The following is a 20,559-nucleotide window of genomic DNA, read 5'->3' as shown; positions in this document are numbered from 1 at the left end:
TCTCTTGGGCGTAGGGTCTCTTCCTACCTGAAGTCTCGTCCGGATAGAACTCGGCCGCTTTCCTGGGGCTTCACCAGCATAGAACTTTGGCCTAACTTCATGGATATAAAATTAAATGTTGCTTAGTGTTACTGCTTACCATCCCAAACTATTTGCGGAATAGTTTTAGTGAATTTAATACAAGTGAATCCCGAAGTTTAGTGGCCAGACCAAGATTAGAGAGGCAGAGTTTTTCCCTTGCAGGCCTTGATAACAACAGCCTTTAAAAAACTTCAGGTTAAAATTGTTGACGCGTGGTTTTTGGCTTTGAAAGGGCTTATTTCATAGATAACTGACTTTATAGGTAGTATATGTATTTGTGGGGGGTGGGATTTCTTTTTTTTTCTGTTTCTTTTGGGTATTAACAACCCCAAAAAGATGTGCTATTTCTCACACTACCTATTCCTCAGAAACAAGCTGTGAAGTAAGCCGATGTGAATCGGACTGTTTTTATCATTCTCTGCAAATTTGCACACAAGCATTCTTTTTCCTTATTGAAGCTGAGGCAAGATTCAGATTTCTTAAAAAGCATGTGCAAGATGCTTTTGTTAGCAGATAAAGGAGAGGTGGGACTTTAATATTGTTGTTTTGGTGCTTATTTCTGAGGAAGAAAATGTGTGATACGGGTGTATGATCTAAAGCTTTCTGCGAAGGTATTGGTGAGGAAATGATTGGGGGATCCTGAAGCTGACTCTAATATTGCAAGCTTTTATACATGTTAATGATGTTGCAGTAGTTACCCCTAAATCGGGAAGTCAGTTTGGTAGTGCTTAGGTCCTCTTCTATTTCTGCAACGCTGAGCATCTGTGGGGACAAGGATGGAGCATGAAATGCAAAACTCATTTGAGTTAAATTGTGCCTTGAACTTCTTGAAAACGTGTACTCTGTCCTCAGGAAGCAAACCAGCTAAAGTCACTTGAGATGAACTGGTACTGGAAGATTTGATGTATTTTATGGGAATAAATTCAAACAGAGATTTCCAGATCTCGCTGTTTTATTTAAAGGGCCATTTATGACTTTTACAAGTTGATGGTAAACCTCCTGTTGTACTGAATCAGAATTTAGTTTCACTCTTGGCTCTAAACAAGCAAAATGGTTGATAACGTGTTAGGAATGAATAGAAACGTTTTGTTCGTGGTTGGGTACAGAGAACAAATACGAGATTTCCTCACTTTCAGCACTGTTTGTATGTTCTGAGCAACACTAACCAAAACATGTGTAGACACATAAGCTGTGCGCTGTGATTATCTTTCAAATAAAGTTTATGTCCTGAAGGCGATCTTTGTATTTTTTTTTTCTGCAAATTACATGCTGGTTCTCTTGTGCTCCTTTTTTTGATGATGCTTTGCTCTGTGAGTTGTCCCACTGAAGTCAGTAAGAGCAGTAAAAGGCTGAGTTATGATTCAGCATCAGTATTTTGTGTCCTGCAGACGCAAACCTCTGCGCTGTGCTCTGGGACCCTTTGTGCCCCAAGCACTGGAAATCTTGGGGTGGTACGGGGCACAAGTATGGTCGCTGCTGCTGCAGTTTGGCTCAAAGCCCAAATCTGAACATACAAGAGTGTAGACGGGACCAAGGCTTCGGTGAGCAAATTCCCCGTGAACAAGCAGCTTGCAGGTCTCAGGGTTTTGTCATCTGAATCCAGCTCTTGGAGCTGCAGCTCACCTTGCAGCACAGAGATAGCCACTGAAAGCTGGAGGGGAAAAAGGGTTAAAGAGCCTTCCCTTTCACCTTACGCAAATATGCAAGAAATACTTGGACAAGAACGGTATGTCAAGGGTACAGTTGGGAAGAGGGACAGCTGTTTGCTTTATCCTCCCCCAAAGTACAATCTATTTAAATATTTACATGATCTCTTGCTAAAAGGCTTTCTTTTCTTTCCTATACTTTTCTGGTTTATTATTAAATTATCAATGGGGAGAGGGAGAGATTTGTAATTGCTAATTCTTCCGCTTTGTTCAAGTGTATCGTTTTATTTACTCGGAGAAATATGGTAGTAGTATTTTCTAACAAATTTAAATGGTTTCACTGAGGCTTGTGCTTTGCTGTTAAATATTATTGCTGATGCTTTTCATGTGCTTTATATATTTTATAATCTTAATAGGCTATCTGAACATACAGTAAAAATAGGAAACTTCAGACAATACAACCTTGAAGAGAAAGCAGTGGAAGACTAATGTGTAGATAATTTCAGAAGATTAATAATACAGATAATAGAATAAAGCACTTGTAAATGCAGGAATTATATATTCGGTCTTTTATAACCAGTTCTGCGTGGCCGCTAGGCCCTTCAGTGACTCACACACACCTGTTCCAGCCTTGGGCACGCCCTGTGCATCTGTTCTGCGTAGACTCTCCAACTAGGTCACTGCATCTAGAATTGTGTAACTATTCAACATCTTGGATTACAAAGGTCTTGCAGGGATGGGAAGAGTAAAACCAGAGCTCCTCAGGCTCCAGAGGAAAGACTTCAGCAAGTGGTTAGTATTACACCTAGGAAGTAATCTTTTTAAATTAGTAGATCACAGGAGACGGTACAGTTAAATGTGTCCGTAGTCTTTGTCGGACTGAGGCCTTGATCATTAATCACAGTTCAAAATTAAAGGTATTTTGCTTCAATGTAAAATACAGCTTTTATCCACCCTGAATGCATCCTTCATTACAGCAGAGTAATCAAAACTCCTTTTCCGAAATCAAAACACAATTCCAGTTAATATAACAACTAGATTAAAAAAATATTAGCATACCACTAACTCGTTTTGCACACGATGCAGACCTTCGAGACGCAATTTGAAAGCAAATTAGCATGAGAAAGAGTATTTAATTTGATAGTATTTCATGTTGTCTTTTCATAGTCTTAATTTTGTCAGACGTGCAACTGATGTACAAGAGCTGTTTGGTTTTGAAGAGTAGTATGTACGTGTCCTAGGCAGCCTTCAAAGAGTAAAGATTCACCCTGTTCTGTTGGAGCGACCGCCAGAACTCTGAGAGCCTGTGGCAAGGTTAGTACTTCATTCTCAAAAGTTTGCAGCCCTGTAATCGTTATTTTGGAAGTAATCCTTACTCTGTTCTAGAATTACCCATATAATCCCCTTGTCAAAGGCTGTGGCAAAAGTTGCAATTGAAAATTAAACAGAAAATGTATTTTAGTATATGTAGGCTCCGGTGCAGGAAAACCTTTAAGTGTGTGCCTGGTTTTAAGTGGCTATACCCGTGATGGCGTGAGCTGAATCTCAAATAGAGCTAGGCTGTAGTTAGTGTCCAGAACTCTCTTCAGTTTGGAGGAGACCCACAGTTTAATGTTGAAGGGACTTTGACAACTACAAATCCCAGGGAGCATTGCCATCGGCAGGTTTGTGCAACCGGATTGGCGTCCTGCAGGGACCAATGGCAAGCAGAATTCAAGAAAATTCATGTGTGTCAGCTGCCAGTATTAAAAAGCACCGGAGAGGGCTGTAGACCTGAGTGGAAATTGCCCCTTTCCCCGGGCTACTTTTAAACCCTTGCTTTGTATTGATATTACATTTTACACCCTCTGCGCCTCGGCTTGAGAAAGCCCGCTGGACTAGTCCAGATGGATGCAATTCTGAACTGCAGACCGGATGACTTGGAAGATTACTACAACTTGCTAGGGTGCGATGAGCTGTCTACGGTAAGAGCCTCCCCCGCCTCCCCTCCAGGTTAATAACATTTTGAATGTGCTTGTCTGTCTACAGCGGGGATTTGAAGTTGTTTATCTCTACAGGCAGGACCGTTTGAAATGCATTGTGGACCTTCTTTCTTGCCACTTTTAGTATCTCCCTTCGGAAAGCTCAATTTTCTGATCTGTATGCCGATGTTAAGATCCTAGAATAAGGCTTATATTAAAAGTGTCTTATAAAACAGGATTGTATTACAGATACAGCTGAAATAATGGTTTATTCATTAGTTCAACGTGTGATATGGTTATGAAGCATGAGCCAACTGCATAAATTTGACAACAACCAAATAGTATTTTGGAATATATTTTCGGTTTCAAAAAATGAAAAAAGCTATTTATATGCAGCTAATACAATGAATGTTCATAGCTGTAGGTCACTGATAATGCTATTGAGTTTCTCAGGTTTTATACATAGTTTTAAATTTTTTAAAAGACTGTATTCATCGCTTGGGAGGAAAAACAAAAATACTATCTCTTTTTTGTTCATCATATTAATGATCTTTAAACACTACTTTTAATGACATTCAAATACTATTTTACTAATTTGTTTTGGTAGCAGATACATACTTTATAATGAGATCTAGCTAAGCAGTTATTGAACGATTTGTAGCTAAGACAAGAGTTCTTCTTCCGAAAGGTGTCCACGTAGCATTTTTTGGATAGTCTGAGTTAGTGGTATGCTAATTTTTTTTAATCTAGTTGTTATATTAACTGGAATTGTGGTTTGATTTTGGAAAAGGAGTTTTGATTACTCTGCTGTAATGAAGGATGTATTCAGTGTGGATAAAAGCTGTATTTTGCTCAGTAAATTCAATCAGATGCTCTCATCTGTCCTAGTGGTTAAATGCTGGGAAAATGCCTCTGTCTTTTCTGTCGCTGCAAGCACACCAGTAAGCATCTTCGATCTGTTACAGACGCAATTTAAAGCTTTGTCTGAGGTAACTCCTAAAAAGTCATCCCGGCAGAGGGCGGTGTTAAAGTGTCGATGTAGGCTTGTTTCGCAGATGCTATTTCTCATTTTCTACCTCACGCTAATTCCTTAAGGGCTTAGCAATTAAAGAATAGTTCAAGTACCCACGATAGTGATTTTTCAAATTGCTTCAAAATGAAATTAAAAAGATGGAATAAATGCGTATGGGTCCTGAAAAGTAATCTGTTAAGTATTACTTGTCGAGAGAAGCGGCAGGTGTTACTGGATTATTTTTGACATGGGAGTAGGAACTGAGATCACAGGTTGACTGAATACCGTGATTGCCTTCCCTCAGGATGGTGCACGCTACTTCTAACACTTACCGGAAACCTGACGCGTTACAGGTGTTTTTGCAATCACATTGCTTTGTATGTGCAGTCAAGTATTTGTGGCAGCACGGGCTTCTTTAGGCATATATGGCGCATTCCCAGGCGCAGTGCTTTCATCTGAGCTGCTGAATAGTCTGGTCATGATCTGACCTGGTTAAATTTAAGCACAAGTAGTCGCAATTTCCACCGATTTTCCCTGTATTCAAGTGAACACCCATGTTCATTCTTGGCTTCTTGTAGAATTGAGCTCATGGACACCTAGTTCCTCTTCAGACTTAAGAGGAAGAGGGGAGATTTAATCTACATCCTTCTTCCAAGAACAGTGGTGTTCATACATAGTGGGTATTGGATACTTTTCTTGGTAAAACATCTCACTGAATCTTTTATATAAATTTCACATACTTTGTATAAACTTTCTATAAACTTTTCCTTCTACTGATTTTTTTTTCGTCTGAAGACTTCCACGCTACTCCTCTGCTACTGTACATATTTTAACTTTAAAGTTCCCTTTTATATAACTAAGTTTTAGAGATGGTAGTTAGCTATATAGTAACCAGTTTCAACAAGTTCTCTGTACAATGTATGAATTTTTAAGCATCTTACTGACTGGAAATACACCACCTTGTATCTGTCCCTCTGGAAGAAGTTACTGAGAAGAGCGGAAAGTGTAGAATACTTAAAATACCACTGTAGACCACATTTTCCCAGCATATGACAACAAAATTTGGCCAGCTGGTTGCATGAACTGCAATTTTATTACAAAGAAAAAATGTTATGAGCCTTTATTTTGAAATAAATAATGTAAATTGGCTATGGATATCAGGGTTTGAAGGATAAGGAATTTATATGAACAGCCTTTCTAGCATGGGAAAGAATAGTAGCTAATTGAGATCTTAGGGCAAATTGTTGTGAAAGCTTAAGCTGTACTGGAATGATATAAAGAAGTTTTGGCTTCTGAATTATAATAAGCAGCAAGATACTTTGAAAAAATCTGAACACTTGAAAATCTAAGCTGTTGCCCACTCCAGTGGTTTCCTGTATTTTGTTAACCATTAATATGTCTTTGTTTTCCCAGTGGTTGTAATACTTTATGGTACTGTAAACTGTGTGGGAACTCGTAATTAACTAATGAACTAATACATGCCAATATTCTAATATTGATTATAAATTTATTCTATTCCAAGCCAACGTTTTTGCACAGAAAATAAACTTGATAGGAAGACCGTGAACTGCTAGTTATCTAGCTTTGGGGTATCCAAGATGGAAAAGTCATGTGGTACTGGCTAAACTTCCTGTGAAGAGGATGTGGAGAAAGCCACCGGCTCCCACAAACTGATCTTCAGCAGCACAGAAGGTCTTTGCTTCCTGCAATGACACTTCATTAAAAGTTAGAGTTGATTAAAGAAAGCGAAGAGCAACTGAAGTGATGCATTTTGCTTACGTGGTCAGCTGTGAGGAAGGGGTTTCGCACACGTGATCTTTACATGTTTTTCTTAAAGCCAACTTGCTGTATTGGATGACTGAGCTTAACAAAACCAGCAATAACGATGAGTGCCGGGAAAATGAAATTAAATAAGCACTGTCACTGACAGATGGTTGTTGTTACCTATTTTGCTTGTACTAAAGCTTGTAAAAATGAATAGGAAAAAATCTTTCAGCAGTCTTTGTTGTTCCTTCCAACCCCTTTCAAAAAGCAACTTTGAAAATCTTTTCTGTGTGGATGTATTTACTCACTTTAAGTCTCAACATTCTGTTTAGGTTGAACAAATTCTTGCAGAATTTAAGGTTAAAGCCCTCGAATGTCATCCTGACAAACATCCTGGAAACCCCAAAGCAGGTATGTATTCTTCCCTGTTTAAAAACAATCTATTGTTTTCTTATATCAACAAGACGAAGATATTAAATTTATCCTTAAAACTTTATTAAATATTCTTTTCCCCCAATATATTTTGTCATGTGTATTGAGCATATTGTCTTTAAAGAGGAAGCTTTAATACTCTTTTCTACCACTTGCTCTATCCTAGGTGATAGAGCAGGAAGACACTTTTTGGATTTTTTTTTTTTTTTCCCCTAGGACTTTAATTTTTTTTTTTTTCTTTCTATGGTAGAACATCTTCTAATCCAGAAATTATTTACAGAATGTATCCCTTTCTAGACCTACAAAGCTGGCCTGCTTCCATGCTCAGTGGCATTCAAGTGCCATACTTGCATCAACTAGTTAATTTGCTTCCCTGAACAAGCCCATCAGGAACACATTTAATGTACTTTAGTTTCTTTTAATGTAATTTAATGACTGGAAATAAAGAGAACCCAGCAGCACATGAGTAGCCATCTGTTTGCAGAACGGCAGCTAACGTTGGTGTTTATGAAAGCGTGGAGTCCGTCGCAGCTGTGACGGCTAAGCAGCACCTGAGTTATTTGGAGACAGTCTTACCCATTCATAACCACACGATAGCTCTAATCGGTGCTCGCCGACGGCTGAATAGTTTATATTCTTATAGTAAAGGTTGTTCTGATCATAATTCTGGTCCCCACCAAAAATTTGTTGTAGAATAAGTAAATATGCTTCTCATTTTGATCAATGCACAAAACTTTTCCTTTGGATTCTTCTTGTTAGTTTAACTACAAACGGAACGACGTAAGCATAAGCTGAACACCAGAGCCTGCCTACTTGTGTGAGTTTGACCTCGCCCTCCCCCGAGATGGCGGAGCTGGGAGTATGGCAGATGTTAAATGAGACTCGCGCTCTGCTGCCTGGAGCAGAGCTGTCGGCAGGGCTTGGCTTCCCTTACTGATGTGCCACCCTAGCCGAGAATCAGGGAGCTGACAAGGGGGGGCGGGATTAGAAGGTGAAATGGGTGGGATTTTTCACTTTGAGATTCCCTGACAAGGAACCCCCGGAGATTTGGTGTTTGCGAGACAATCTACCACCTATTAACAATAACCTGATCACTGAGATTTAATTTATTCTAAGTGATAACACAAGTTCCAGTGAAACCAACGGAATCAACTTTGCAGAAAATTCTGGCTATTGCAGCAGGGAAACGAGACTATTCCAGTGCATGGTCCTGTTGTATCTGTACCACCCCCCAGTCCCGTCCCCCCCCAATTAATTGAAACGAAGTAACTCAAAAAGGGACGCCAAGTGCCAAATGTCAGAGCGGCTTTGTTAAGCAGAAGTATTTTATGCTCCGTTTACCCGAACATGCTAGATTTACTTGAAACACCTTTTTACAGTTCTGGTGAAAGACTACTTCATATTTTTTATTTCATCAGCTTAAAGCTCAATAAAGAGTAATTAAAGTAGACCTTTTAGTTGTTGAAAACCAGTAACACTAGAAAAAGGAAACCTAACAGATCTGCCCCCTCAACCTGTTGTGTGTCGCGTGACTTAGAGTTATCAATTTTGATTATTGTTTGGGCTTAGTGCATTTCAAAAGAAACCTCTCTCATTTGTAAACTGGAATAAATTAATAATAATAATAATAGAAGATCGCTGTAACATAGGTGACTCATAGATAAAATCTAAATCATTATAACCCTTCTACAAATAGTAACATGCAGCTGCATCCTTAGTAACCATTTAATGAAAAATTATCCTGTAGAGAAAAATAAGAGCTGTCATTCAGGCAGTCTGGTATTTAAGGTAACATTTTAGTTTATGTAGAAAACATACCTAATAAAATGCACGAGTTACTTAATTTGAACTATATGTAGATTCCTCTTCTTGCTTGTCAATTTTTGCTTTGTAATTTCCTCCCCGCCCTTGTTTTCTTGGTGTTGTGCTTTGCTCTGATTTCCTTGCTGCTGTGGATGTCAGTGTGTTCCTTCTAAGCATTATTACTCTAGTTTAATTTCCCTTTTTAAGGTTGTCTGCGGGGGGCGGCTTGTGCCTTTTGCCTGCTGTACTCTGTAAGTTTCTCTGAACTTAAATTTAGGAGATTTTGAAGCCGGTAGACAAATGAGCAATTTAGTCCTCATTTGAAAAGGATATCAGTTGTCCACCGAAGGTGCTATGATCCTAAAGCCAGCTAAAACTTTGCAAAGCTGTAAGCAGAACCACCACATACCGTTGTCACTCAGCTCTCCTTCTGTCTGCTCTCAGCCATTGTGGGCAACTCCCCTTTCACATCTGAATTAATTAATTTGGAAACAAATATTGGCTTTAGTGTCTTTTTGGTTTGTGTTCTAGTGGAGAATTTCCAGAAGCTGCAGCAAGCTAAGGAGGTTCTTACTAACGAAGAGAGTCGAGCGCGCTACGATTATTGGCGACGGAGCAAAATTACCATTCCCTTCCAGCAGTGGGAGGCCCTGAGCAATTCTGTGAAAACGGTTGGTGGTGTCGAAGTTTGGGGCCTTCAGGAGGAGGGGGGGATAGGGCTGGTCCAGAGAAGACGTTGCAGTGAGTGAGGGGATGCGTTACAACGCTTCTGCGGCAGTGGTGAGTTTTGGGGGTGGGAATAGTGCAGAGTCATTCCTGCACTAAGGAAGTTAAGGAAATTTAGGAACAATTGGAAGGCTACAGAAGCCCATTCACAGAGGGTTTTAGGCTAGTAGTTTTAGAGTGAGTTTATCAAGTTGCTGCTTTTATGTGTATTATATGATGTTTAAGTAACTTAAGGGCTGTTTTCAAATGCTTCAGCACACTTTGCTTTTGTAGGAACCTTTTATTTATTTTCAAAGCTAGGACCTTTATATAATATATTCTCCTTTTGGTATGTTGCTTATCAGACAGGTTTTCATGCTATGTGATTAAATAAAGAGCTCATTGAAAAATCTATATGGTAGGTTCCTTGGTACTCTGGGCTTCACAGAGGTATTTGGAGAGGCCCTGCTAGGCTAGTAGGGTGATTTGTGACAGACACAGATGTTCTGAAGGTTGTTTTCCTTCCTAATTTTGCTAGTGAGATAATTTGATAGCGTGTTCCTAGTAGATCCTAATTCCATAATGTTTGGTGTTTTTTTTTTTTTTTCCCCCTGCCTTATTAGGGTGAATGATAGTTACAAGTCTACATGGTCAGATTTTAAGGCAGGTGAATAAATGTTTCCCTTGCCAATTCTACCTGCCTCAATTCTGCTTATGAGAGAAGTCCGAGAGCCACTTCAACTAAAGCATTGTGCCTGAGCTTAAATGTTTGCTGAAGTATCCCATCAAGCTTAGTTCAGTTCCCAACAGAAGTCATTCCACAGGCTTTAATAGTAAAGCTTTCCAAAATGTCTTGTTTTCAAAGGGCACCTTGAAGTCAAAGACAACTTTGAAAATGGACATTTTCTAAGTCACTTAAGCCCTCTTAAAAAACTGTCAGAAGTCATGACTGAAGAAACTGGACAAAAGACCCTTAGAATTATTTGATGCGTTTGTACACTTTGTTCTTCATCCCCACGTGACATAAACTGTCCTCTCAAATGCGATTTGCAATATGGAACCCTATCCTGTTGACCTGCAAGCTTCTCTCTAGTATGTCCTTTGTTTAACTGCATATTACAACAATCTAAGAAAGAAAAGAGAAGTTCATTAAAAATCTTTTAAGGCATAGGAATTAGTTCTTTATTTGTTATTTTTGCATTTCTTTAGTCAATGCACTGGGCTGTCCAAAGTAAGAAGGACCAAATGCTGGAAGCTCCTGACTTGAATAATAGCAACAATGTAACTAATGAGATTTGGGCCCAACAGACTGAAAACAATGAAGATGGATTGTCAGATGGGACCAGGGAGCAAGAAGATGTTGCAATTCCTGATGTGAAACCACAGTCTTCAAAGAATCCAGACTCCCCAAGTAAGTGAAACCAGCAGTTACAGAAAATTGCAGTATCCAGGGACTGGCCTGAAACGGAGGCTTTTAGTCATGAGAAATTCTTCTCCAGAATCATATGTTTAACTGGTAGCTTTTTTAATGTGGTTTTGGGTTGGGGTTTTGCTTTGGGGTTTATGTTGTTTATTATTTATTTAATTTTGAAGCTTTCGGACCTTTCTTCCTCCCTACCCCGTGTTTGCTCACTTGTTTGCTAGTAAAACCAAAAACTGGAGAAGAAAAGAAAAATTCTTCTCAAACCAAAAGGGAAAGTTCAGTTTTGCTGCTGTATCAAAATAAAAACCAATTATTTTCAGTGATTTTGTTTTAAAAAAAACTTTAAAAAATGTTAAATAAAACATTTAGAGGACCAAAAATTGAGACTTGAAGGCTTCTTTGGTATTTGAACTTTTTTTTTTTTTTAAATAGTGCATGCACCAGAATAAATGTGTATTTCAAAAGCTGTCATCTGGCCAGTTAATATTTCCTGTCTGTTGTTTAGGTTAGTTCGCCTGAATCAAACTTTACTTACTACAGCGGCCACCCTCTGTTCTGCTTGATCCCTCAGAAGTTTCATAATCTTAGGCTTATGTTATCAGAGAACTATTATTAAACAAAATCCTGTAATTTCTTCCCAGCTTGATCAAACAGGAAATTAAGTTGAACTGTGAGGGTAGCAAAACCTAATTTAATCCCAAACATTTGTGGAATGCAGAAAATAGATAAGAAAATTCTACGAACAAATGTATGTGAGGCATAACTGAAAACTCTATATTTAAAAATTATGCTCTGTAGAATGATACTATTTGCTATTTTTTGGTAATTAAATCATCGCTGTATGCTTTGTGAAACAGTAAAATTTCACAGTAAAGAAAGCAACACCTTGTTCCTTGTGATCATAGAACCATAGAATGCTTTGGGTTGGAGAGGACCTTTAGAGCTCACCCAGCCCAGCCCCTGCAGCAAGCAGGGACAGCTTTAACCAGATCAGGGTGCTCAGAGCCCCGTCCAACCTGACCTGGGATGTTTCCAGGGATGGGGCCTCCACTGCCTCTCTGGGCAACCTGTGCCAGTGCCTCACCACCCTCATCATAAAAAATTTCTTCCTTCTATCTAGTCTAAGGTCTAACGGTGAGCTTTCTTTGCAGGCATTGTCTTTCTCACAATTTTTTTAAGTTTTAATTTAATTTCTGTAGATTTGAATGGGAAAAATATCAAACCGATCAAATGCCTACTTAATTTATCCAGTGGGCATATATTTATATTAATAAATGTTAATATTAGAATATATTTATTTGACAGGGCCTGTATGTACTTCAGTGTTCATACTTGATGTTAGGATGTTGATAATGCTTTTGTTTTGGTCCAGGAAAATTTATTATATTGGATTCCACTTTTAAACTGGGATATTTTCAGTTCCTGTCTGCTGGTCTGTAAGAATTATGGACTACAACTCTACGTAGCTATTTCAGCCTGAATAAGAGATTTTAACACTAAGTCTGGCAATAGGTTTCAGCTTCCTGATAGAGGCAGATCACATTTTAGTATTAACGGATCACAAAAACATAGCACGGGGTCTGAAAAACTTCTTTACTCCCTTGTATGTGGAAAGGGCCATTTGTACCTTCCCTCCACCCTGCTGCCTTTCATGTACTTGGAGATTTATCAGGTCACCCTCTCTCTCTTCTTCTTTAGATTAAGCAAATGCCATTTGTTCAGTTTTTCTTTGTAAGTCCTCTCTTCCAGACTGCCATCGTTCTTGCTGTTCTCCTTTGGACTCTTCCCAGCTGATGAATATCTTGAAGTTTGGTGTTTGCTTGAGTTCTTGGTCAAACGGTACCAAGAATACAGAGGTTGTCCCTGCTAGTCAAGAGCACTGGAAGCGACCAATTTTTTTACTTACTTTTCTGGGGGAAGATTATCAAGTATTATTTCAGACAACTTAGTTTTATACATGTTTATAATAATTTACTTGCCTTTCTCTTTTTTTTCCTCAGGATTTTCAGAGGCAAATTACTGGCACTTGCGTTTCCGCTGGTCAGGGGATGCTCCATCAGAGCTTCTGAGGAAATTCAGAAACTATGAGATCTGAAATGCAAAATGTGCAAGAGCATGAGATCATCTGTTCAACAAATCAGTATTTTTTTTTTGTCAGCAGTTATGAGTTATTTGTATTTTGTCTTTGTTCATTGTGATGTGAACGTTGTTTGAATAAATGTCTTAATACTGATAACACATGCTATGAGTATTATAGATGGTGGTCTTTTTGTTTAATAAGCAAACTTTAATAAGTATTCAGTATTAACATAAAGTGATTTTGTGAAGTTATCTAATATCTTATATATTGTTTCTTGTATTCTTAAATATTGCGTTGTGAATAATATTTTTCTCAATACTGTGATGTTATAAAGAACGTGCTCTCAGTAGAACCAAAAGTCAATGTTAGACTCCAGCATATCATCCTATTCAGCACCAATCTTCCAAAAGCTATATGACAATGAGCTTTAAACAAAACTGCTTATTTCTAAACTATGTACTCTGGTTCACTTCTCCATTGCATTGTACGTACTGTAGTGATTTAGAATGCTCACATGCACAATACTATTACAAACTTAACTTGTTGGAGAATTGTGATCTTACGGTATAGGTGAAATAAGAACCATCTTATTGTCCAAGAAGGTCACTGTGATGGATCACGCACTCTTAAAAATCACTTTCTGTTTTAACAAGTATAATTTTTGCACCAGCTATTTATTTTGGAAGGCAGTTCCAGAACTACTTCACTTCTCCACGTAGCAACTTCCTTCTTCTTAAGATTTATTGGTGGACAACTGATACCCATTGTATGTGTGCCAGCATTGTCCTGTGGCTTAACAGTAACTTCCCTCCCTACTCTGGCCTGGTAGACGGGGTCTTATCAGGGTTTTGTATGGTGAGGAATGAAGAATCAGGCCAGTCAGCATTAATGTGTACAAAATCTCACATGAAAGATTTTTGATATTTTGGGCAACTTTTCAAATTCTACATTGTGTTTATTTATTTTGTATTTGCTTTCTTCTTTGTAAACCTGGCTAATATGTCAGGTATTGACATTGTGGTTTTGTGCAGGCAAGTAATTCCATCAGCAACAAATAAAACTGTATGCATACAGAAGGGGGTTGTTTGCTTTTTTTAAAATTGAAATCTTCTACCCACCACAGAGATCCCTTTTGAATTTCTTGTTATTTGGCCCCTCAGTGGGTAAAAACTTAAGGGATTCCACTTAAGAATCTTGGGCATCTCTGTGGAAAGTCTAATCTGAAGCCCACAATCTTGTCCCAACGTGAAACAGTATTACGATGCCTGTCTCTCCCTGGAGTGACATGTTTGGCTCTACCGTGCAGGGCTATGATGTGCTGACTGACCTATTGTGCTTCTCCTGTTTGGTGCTCATTTGCTATAAATTGTAACACGACTGCCTCCCAATGGAACCCTGATGGTATGTATAGCTCATTAACCTCATTAGTGTATTTATTCTGGTGCCAGTTTCCTTTACAGGGGCTGATGCTAGTGTTAATGCTCGTTGTGTTTGTACCAGTTTATAAAAGCTCAAAGTACTGGTATTCTGCTGATACAGCTACATTGATCCCAGATTTGATGGCATTAGTAGCAATAGCTATTTTTACAGCACATCATGCTGCTTATCCAAAATCTTTTTTTAAATTATTCTACATGCTTTTCCCTTCCATATTTTGCAGCTGAAAACATTATAGAGATTAATAATTCTCTGTAATATCTGCTAAATGTAATTACAAATTTTCTTCTAGTGCATATATTGCTTTCCTTTATATAAAGGCATTTGCTCAAGAAAGACTTTCAATCCATTTCATAGGGAGGGACTGTAAAGAATGTCAAACAGTAGTAACAGAAGAAACTCTAGCTCATGCGAAGGATACAAAGTAATAGGGTACAATTTTTCTCACCTTAACAAGAAGATGAAAATGCAACCAGCTGGAGTACTTTGAATCAGGTGGCAGCTCAGACCCTCCTCTCCCCGTTTCACTTGCTCATAAAGGTAAAAGGGGGCAGCTGGATGGATGATTTAGCACCTAACCAGCTGCTTTCCCTTGAGAAGTGAGTATACAATAGACCTTTGAACAGCAAACTCATTTTTCGTGTCATCAAAACTGATGTCATTACGGGCCAATTATTACATGGTTTGCTTTGGCAAAGCATCTTTAGATATTTGTTCTGGATGAATAATTGCAGATATTTGGAAGACTCTTAGCCCAGCGAAAGCTGATGGTAAAACTGGCATTTTGCAACACACCTGCTAGGGATCAGCACTCTAATTTGTATTTGCCCTAGTGAAGGGGGCCTATTATTAACTGGTGCTCTAGTACACCGATACGGACTTTTCTATTTACGTATCTATTTAACTTGAAATGGTCCAATTTTCCGTATTTCTCAAATAGAGCTGAATGAACCTATTCCTAGCAGAGCAAACCCAGAGGTACTGGGAAGCAAGAGGAAGCTGTGCAGCCTGTTTTGCTTTTGGGACAGCATTGGTGGGACCTGACCTGTTAGCCAGTAAGAACAGTTAACTGGAATAAGTGGGCAGCCCAGTTCTCCCTCATGTTAGAAGGGAAAGAAATAAGCACCTGACTCTGTTAGATCATTCAGGGCCCACCCCCAAGCATAAACTGCTTATCTTTTTTTAAAAAATACTTAGTCTTTTTAGAATTTTTTTTGCTAGTAGCATGGAAAGATCCAGCAAATGCCCCACATGACAATCTCCACAATAAAGTGGTGCCTTGGCCTCTGCACTGGTAAGCACATAACATATTTAACATGCTTAAATATTAATTGGAGCAGGGGTTGTAAGGTGGATCTCTCAAGCTCTGCAAAGATGTGATTAAGAGGCAATGGAGTCAGGCATACGCGGTTTTTCAGTGGCCAACAGAGAACTTAACTTTCTTTGCAAAGTGGAAATGGCGCAAAAGGACAGTTGCGGGGGTGGGGAAGAGCAGCAACAAACCCGGATACTATATATTACAATTAGGGTCTGTGAATCTCAAGCTGGGGGAGAGGGCAGCTACCTGCAAGGGATGGAAAGGCCCCAGTGTCTTCTTTAGCACTTCCTCTGAGTTGTTTACGTAGGTGGCAAAGGGTCCTCAACCTCCTGGGTATCCGAAGGGTCTGACTCGGCGTGTGCTTCCACTACACAGCAATTGAGTGCTTTGTTAGCTACGGCCCTAAATGACTTAGCTTAGCGTGGTATGAAAATAAACAGACCTGTGAGGTGAGCCTAGCTCCTCTGGAGTCTGGTCAAAAGTATTGATGAAACCTGGCCACTGCTGGACTGTGAGGGCTGCTGAGATTTCAGCTGGAAGGTATGAGATAGCAGATGGGGTTGCAGGTGGATGATGATGATGATGATAAAATAGAGAGAACAGGGCACGTTGTTTAATGCTGTGTTCTAGGTCTCTGAACTGTGTCAACCAGTTTTGCAACATCAGAAATTAAGCAACTATTTAGCCAGCTGTTTACAATGAAACCAAACAGCTCTGGGGGTTTCTTGAATTACATAAAATCAATATATCTTTAATTACTGCTGTTATGGCTGTTCTTGTTCAAATGCTGAATATATAAGATTAAGAATGTTCTAGTTCTTCACAAACTTTATGTTTTGCCAGTATTTGCCAAGTTGTTCTGCCAACATTTCCTAAGGGGCAATGTAAGAGTTAAAGGTTTGATGATGAATACAGATAGTATATGACTTAAAATCTCAGGCTGAGTAACGCTGAATGATAGGTAAGGTTGTTTCCTGAGTGCTTGTTTTCCTCTTTGAATGGGGGGGGGGGGGGGGCAGAAAAAGGCAGTTTATATGTTCTATAATGGAAGCAACTATCCTGATGATTAAAACAGATACTGGGTAGCTTTAATTTCCTGAGCATGAACATTGCTATCTTACACTTTCATATCCTGAAATGAGCGACAAGCCTGCCGGGAAGGTAAGCAGTGAAGCTGTTGTAAAGCTGATGAAATTACACAGCAAAAGATAAAGCAACTCCCTAAGTTGTGAGCCTCTGCCACTGTCAGATGGGGTGATATTTATCAGTTAATTTATGCCGGGCATTTTTATTGCAGCCCAGTTGTACATGCTCAGCCTGCTGTTGTAAGAGTTGCTGAGCCTCCCCCCCGATGGTAGGCACTGCTTATGTTTGTTCTTTCACCTTCACTGTATTAGTCTCTTCCCCCTCCCATGTCAATGAAGATGAGACTCTTCACGTGCTCTGTTTGTCCCAGCTTTGAAAGCCTTGTGTCTGAGTCAATACAGCGGTGTGCAGTACAGACTGGGAACTTTTATAGGTCTTAGGTTGCTGATGGATATTATAACCTGTCACAGGTGATGGATGCTGGAGAAAACGAATTTTCTTTCCTCTCTATTCCATCTTCACAGTGGTTTGCTCTTGCTCCTTTTTTCTGCGGGGGCAGTAAGGGAGAAGGGTTACTTCTAGAAAATGAAATTTGCTGCCAGTGTTCGGAAGGTTTCCAGTTTTGATGTGTGATATGGTTCTCGGTGCTTTGGACAACATGATTTGCTTGCTGCTTTGTCAAAACTGCTTCTCTGAAAGTCTCAAAGGACTCTTGGCACCAAAGGCAGACAGCCTTTCTAAGGTTCGACTCTCAGGCATCAGTCCTTACAGAATACCTTTTGGGGTCTGGACTCCAGCACCACATTCATTACTGCCTTGCTCTTTCTCACTCTTAGAGCTGAGGTTGAAAACGGGAAGCCGATCAGAACAGCAGCACTTGAACTCTTTAAATGCAGATGAAAAGGAGTCAAGAGCAGAGCACTGAACCCCGAACACTAGTGCCCCTGATGCATACATAGCTTTAGTAGGCTGTTTCGCAGTCCTTACTTTCTTCTGTAATTACAAAAAAATAACTGCAATCAAAACCATATGGTTCTTCCCCTTTAGTGCCTTGATGGGAACATTTTCACAGATCTTGCTGAAGGGTCAGGGTGGAAAATAACTTGGGTGTTCGCTGCTGCTCTTTTAGTTTTTAACTGCAAATTTTAGGGAAAATCAGTTTCAAGGAGAAAAGGGTCACCAAAGGCAAATACTTCCTTAGATGGAGGAGCTTTATGTTGCTTTTCTGACAGACTGTCCTCTTATTTTTCAATATAAAATTTAAAAATAACCATGTCTTTTGGTGTCAGTCATTTGACATTTCCATCCCCAGCAAGGTCCCAGTGAAAAGGACATCTTGAAGTTGCAAACTTCCTAATAAATATTTATTGGATTGGTGCTTTGTCTTCAGATCTATTAAAGCAGTGAAGCATGTCCTTTGGAAATAAGACACTTAAAGTGGTCAGTAAAAAAACCTGGCAACTTCTTCAGTGATGCAGTGGAAAAGAAGGCCTTAGTGCAAAGCTTGCCCACTGTGTTTATTATTTTGACTCTTTTAATACTGTCTTTTTATTAATTTGGAATGCTACCCAAAACTGCTTTACACAAAATAGTTTCTCACATCTGTTCCAGATTACAGGGGTGGGTGGGATCTTCAAGTTATGAAAGAACAAAAGAGAGTTTAAATTCCTGACTGATTAAACAAAATCAAGCCTTATATGTGGAAAAGAAGTTATATATTTTTTTTGTTATCTGAAATGTGCACACTCACTAAAAATTTTGATATTTTGCAGAGTGACTAACATGTTGTACTGCTCTAAGCACACAATTTTAAGCTGCTGTTAGAATACAAATATGCTAAGGTGAAAGTAGCACATGTACTGCACCTTAGCAAAGGATGCTTAAGTGGGTACTCTTGAATTTAAAAAATGTCTCTTCTGCAATGTTTGAGATAAGATGTCCGATTCCAGTGTCCCTTGGCACATACCTTCACACGTGAGAACTTAAGGGAAATGCCTAATAATATGGTCATGCATCACACAGTACCATTGTCAGTTATTTACTGGTTTAAGAGTCCCTCCAAAGTATAACCACTAACACTTGCATGTGCCCTAACAGAAACAAACACCCAAGCCTGAAATCCCTGGAAGCCTTGTTAGGGAGCACTTTGAAATATTCATTTTGCTGCCCGATTAAACAATTGTTTGTGTGTCCCCTCTTTCTTTTATTTTGTTCTGAGCAGGGATATTTCAATGTTTCGTCGTCTTTCCCTGCCTCCATTTTCTGATTAAATTAAGTTGCACTAACAAAACATCATGCTAGAAAGAATGGGTTTGTATGTGTGTTTGTGTTGGGTTTTTGTCTTGTCTTTAAGAGATAGGAGTGAAATGTGGTTGTTCCCACTCTAGCCTATTTTGACCTCTGTGGAAATGGCCTTTTTCTTATTTCCAGCCTTCTCTTACCTGACTTTGTAAATTTTTCAGCTCTTTACTAATGCTGGGGTCACACATAGGAGGAGATTGACTCATCTCAGTGGTGAAAGGTCAGTTTAAGCCAGTCAGAAAGAGGGGCTATGTCTGCGTGTGTAGGTAGGGGAAGTGCCTTGTTTTTATGTTTTTCCTGGTTATTAGTTGCATAATAACTTCTGTGGGTTTCCCCCCCCCTCATTGCCAGATGGTGTGTGTGTGCGCTTCATGCCTGTGCGGAAGGCCATAAAGGACAGGAAAAGATGACCTAGGACCCCCTCAATGGAGGTCTAGGAGTAATCAGACCAGCTTCCTTCACGAAAGGGAAGGTTCGACAGAGCAAATACATTCAATATAGAGTAGCCTGCTGCTGACAAGATTTTATTTGTATCAGCTGTAGGACATGGGGGCAGGACAATAGCCCTTTGGGCAAATCGCAGTGCTGTCTGGGTGTAACATGTTGGATTAATCCTGAGCTTTGCACCTGGACAGCACCTGTCCTGTCTACAGAGGACCTAGAAGGTGAGCTGTGGAAAGAACACTGGTCCTAAGGTGCCCTTCTCCCACCTCTACCAAGTGCTGTTTATCGCAAGTGTTTTACACGCAACGCTGGAACCTTGCCCTGGGCCTGTTGCTGCTTTGGTACTACTTTTATTTCGTGATAGAAGCAGTGGAGGAGCGCGTAGGCACGGCCTAATGAGTTGCAATAGAACAAATACTAGGTGATCCCTCCTGTTGCTGCAGAGGCACGCTTAACAGCGAGAGGAGTAAAACCAGCCCTTCACAAGCCGAAGACAGGAAAAACGTAAGCCCCACCGGGCCGCAGCGAGCAGGGTTCGAACCTGCGCGGGGAGACCCCATTGGATTTCAAGTCCAACGCCTTAACCACTCGGCCATCGCTGCTGCTGATGGTACCTACCCGGGCTGACGCCCTTATCCAGCCTCCCGACGCCGGAAGTTCCCGCCCGCCGCCGTGCGAGGACCAATGGGCGCCGCCGTGGCCTGCCCCGCGCCCGGGCCGGGGAGAGGCGGTGCCGCCCGCTATGGCGGCCCCGGCCCCGGCCCCGGCCCCGGCCCCGGCCCCGGCCCCTGCCCCTGCCCCTGCCCCTGCCCCTTCCCCTGCCCCTGGGATTGTGCTGCCCGGCCGGAGGGCACGGCCGAGCTGGGTGCTGCCGGATTTCTTTTTTTTTTTTTAAATAATATTAGTGCATGGGGAAGCAGACGTGTTAGTTACCGCTATCGCCTTTTTTTTTTTTTTTTAATTCCCTTTTTTTCTTTCTCCCCAGTGAAGGGAATGGCGGTTTGCTCGGCAGCCCGAGTCAGTGCAAAGGCGCTGAGCAGCGGGAGGCTTCAGGCAGTTGGCATAA

The 20,559-nt window shown here is 40.2% G+C and overlaps 1 protein-coding gene and 1 non-coding gene across 2 annotated transcripts; one reads left to right on the top strand and one right to left on the bottom strand.

Annotated features, from left to right (window-relative positions):
• The first annotated feature begins 3,598 nt into the window (after positions 1 to 3,598).
• On the top strand, positions 3,599 to 12,972 carry DNAJC12 (DnaJ heat shock protein family (Hsp40) member C12). Its single transcript, XM_009492821.2, has 5 exons — positions 3,599 to 3,691; positions 6,797 to 6,875; positions 9,231 to 9,370; positions 10,614 to 10,815; positions 12,828 to 12,972. The coding sequence occupies exons 1-5, from the start codon at positions 3,614 to 3,616 to the stop codon at positions 12,920 to 12,922; spliced, it is 594 nt and encodes a 197-aa protein (XP_009491096.1). The 5' UTR covers positions 3,599 to 3,613; the 3' UTR covers positions 12,923 to 12,972.
• A 7,041-nt stretch (positions 12,973 to 20,013) lies between these two features.
• Positions 20,014 to 20,095, bottom strand: TRNAS-UGA (transfer RNA serine (anticodon UGA)). The gene has a single exon. It is a non-coding gene; the product is annotated as a tRNA-Ser (tRNA).
• Positions 20,096 to 20,559: the final 464 nt, after the last annotated feature.

Source organism: Pelecanus crispus, chromosome 10 (genome assembly GCF_030463565.1).
Source record: "Pelecanus crispus isolate bPelCri1 chromosome 10, bPelCri1.pri, whole genome shotgun sequence".
NCBI lineage: Eukaryota > Metazoa > Chordata > Aves > Pelecaniformes > Pelecanidae > Pelecanus > Pelecanus crispus.
This window is presented reverse-complemented; position numbering and strand designations above follow the sequence as displayed.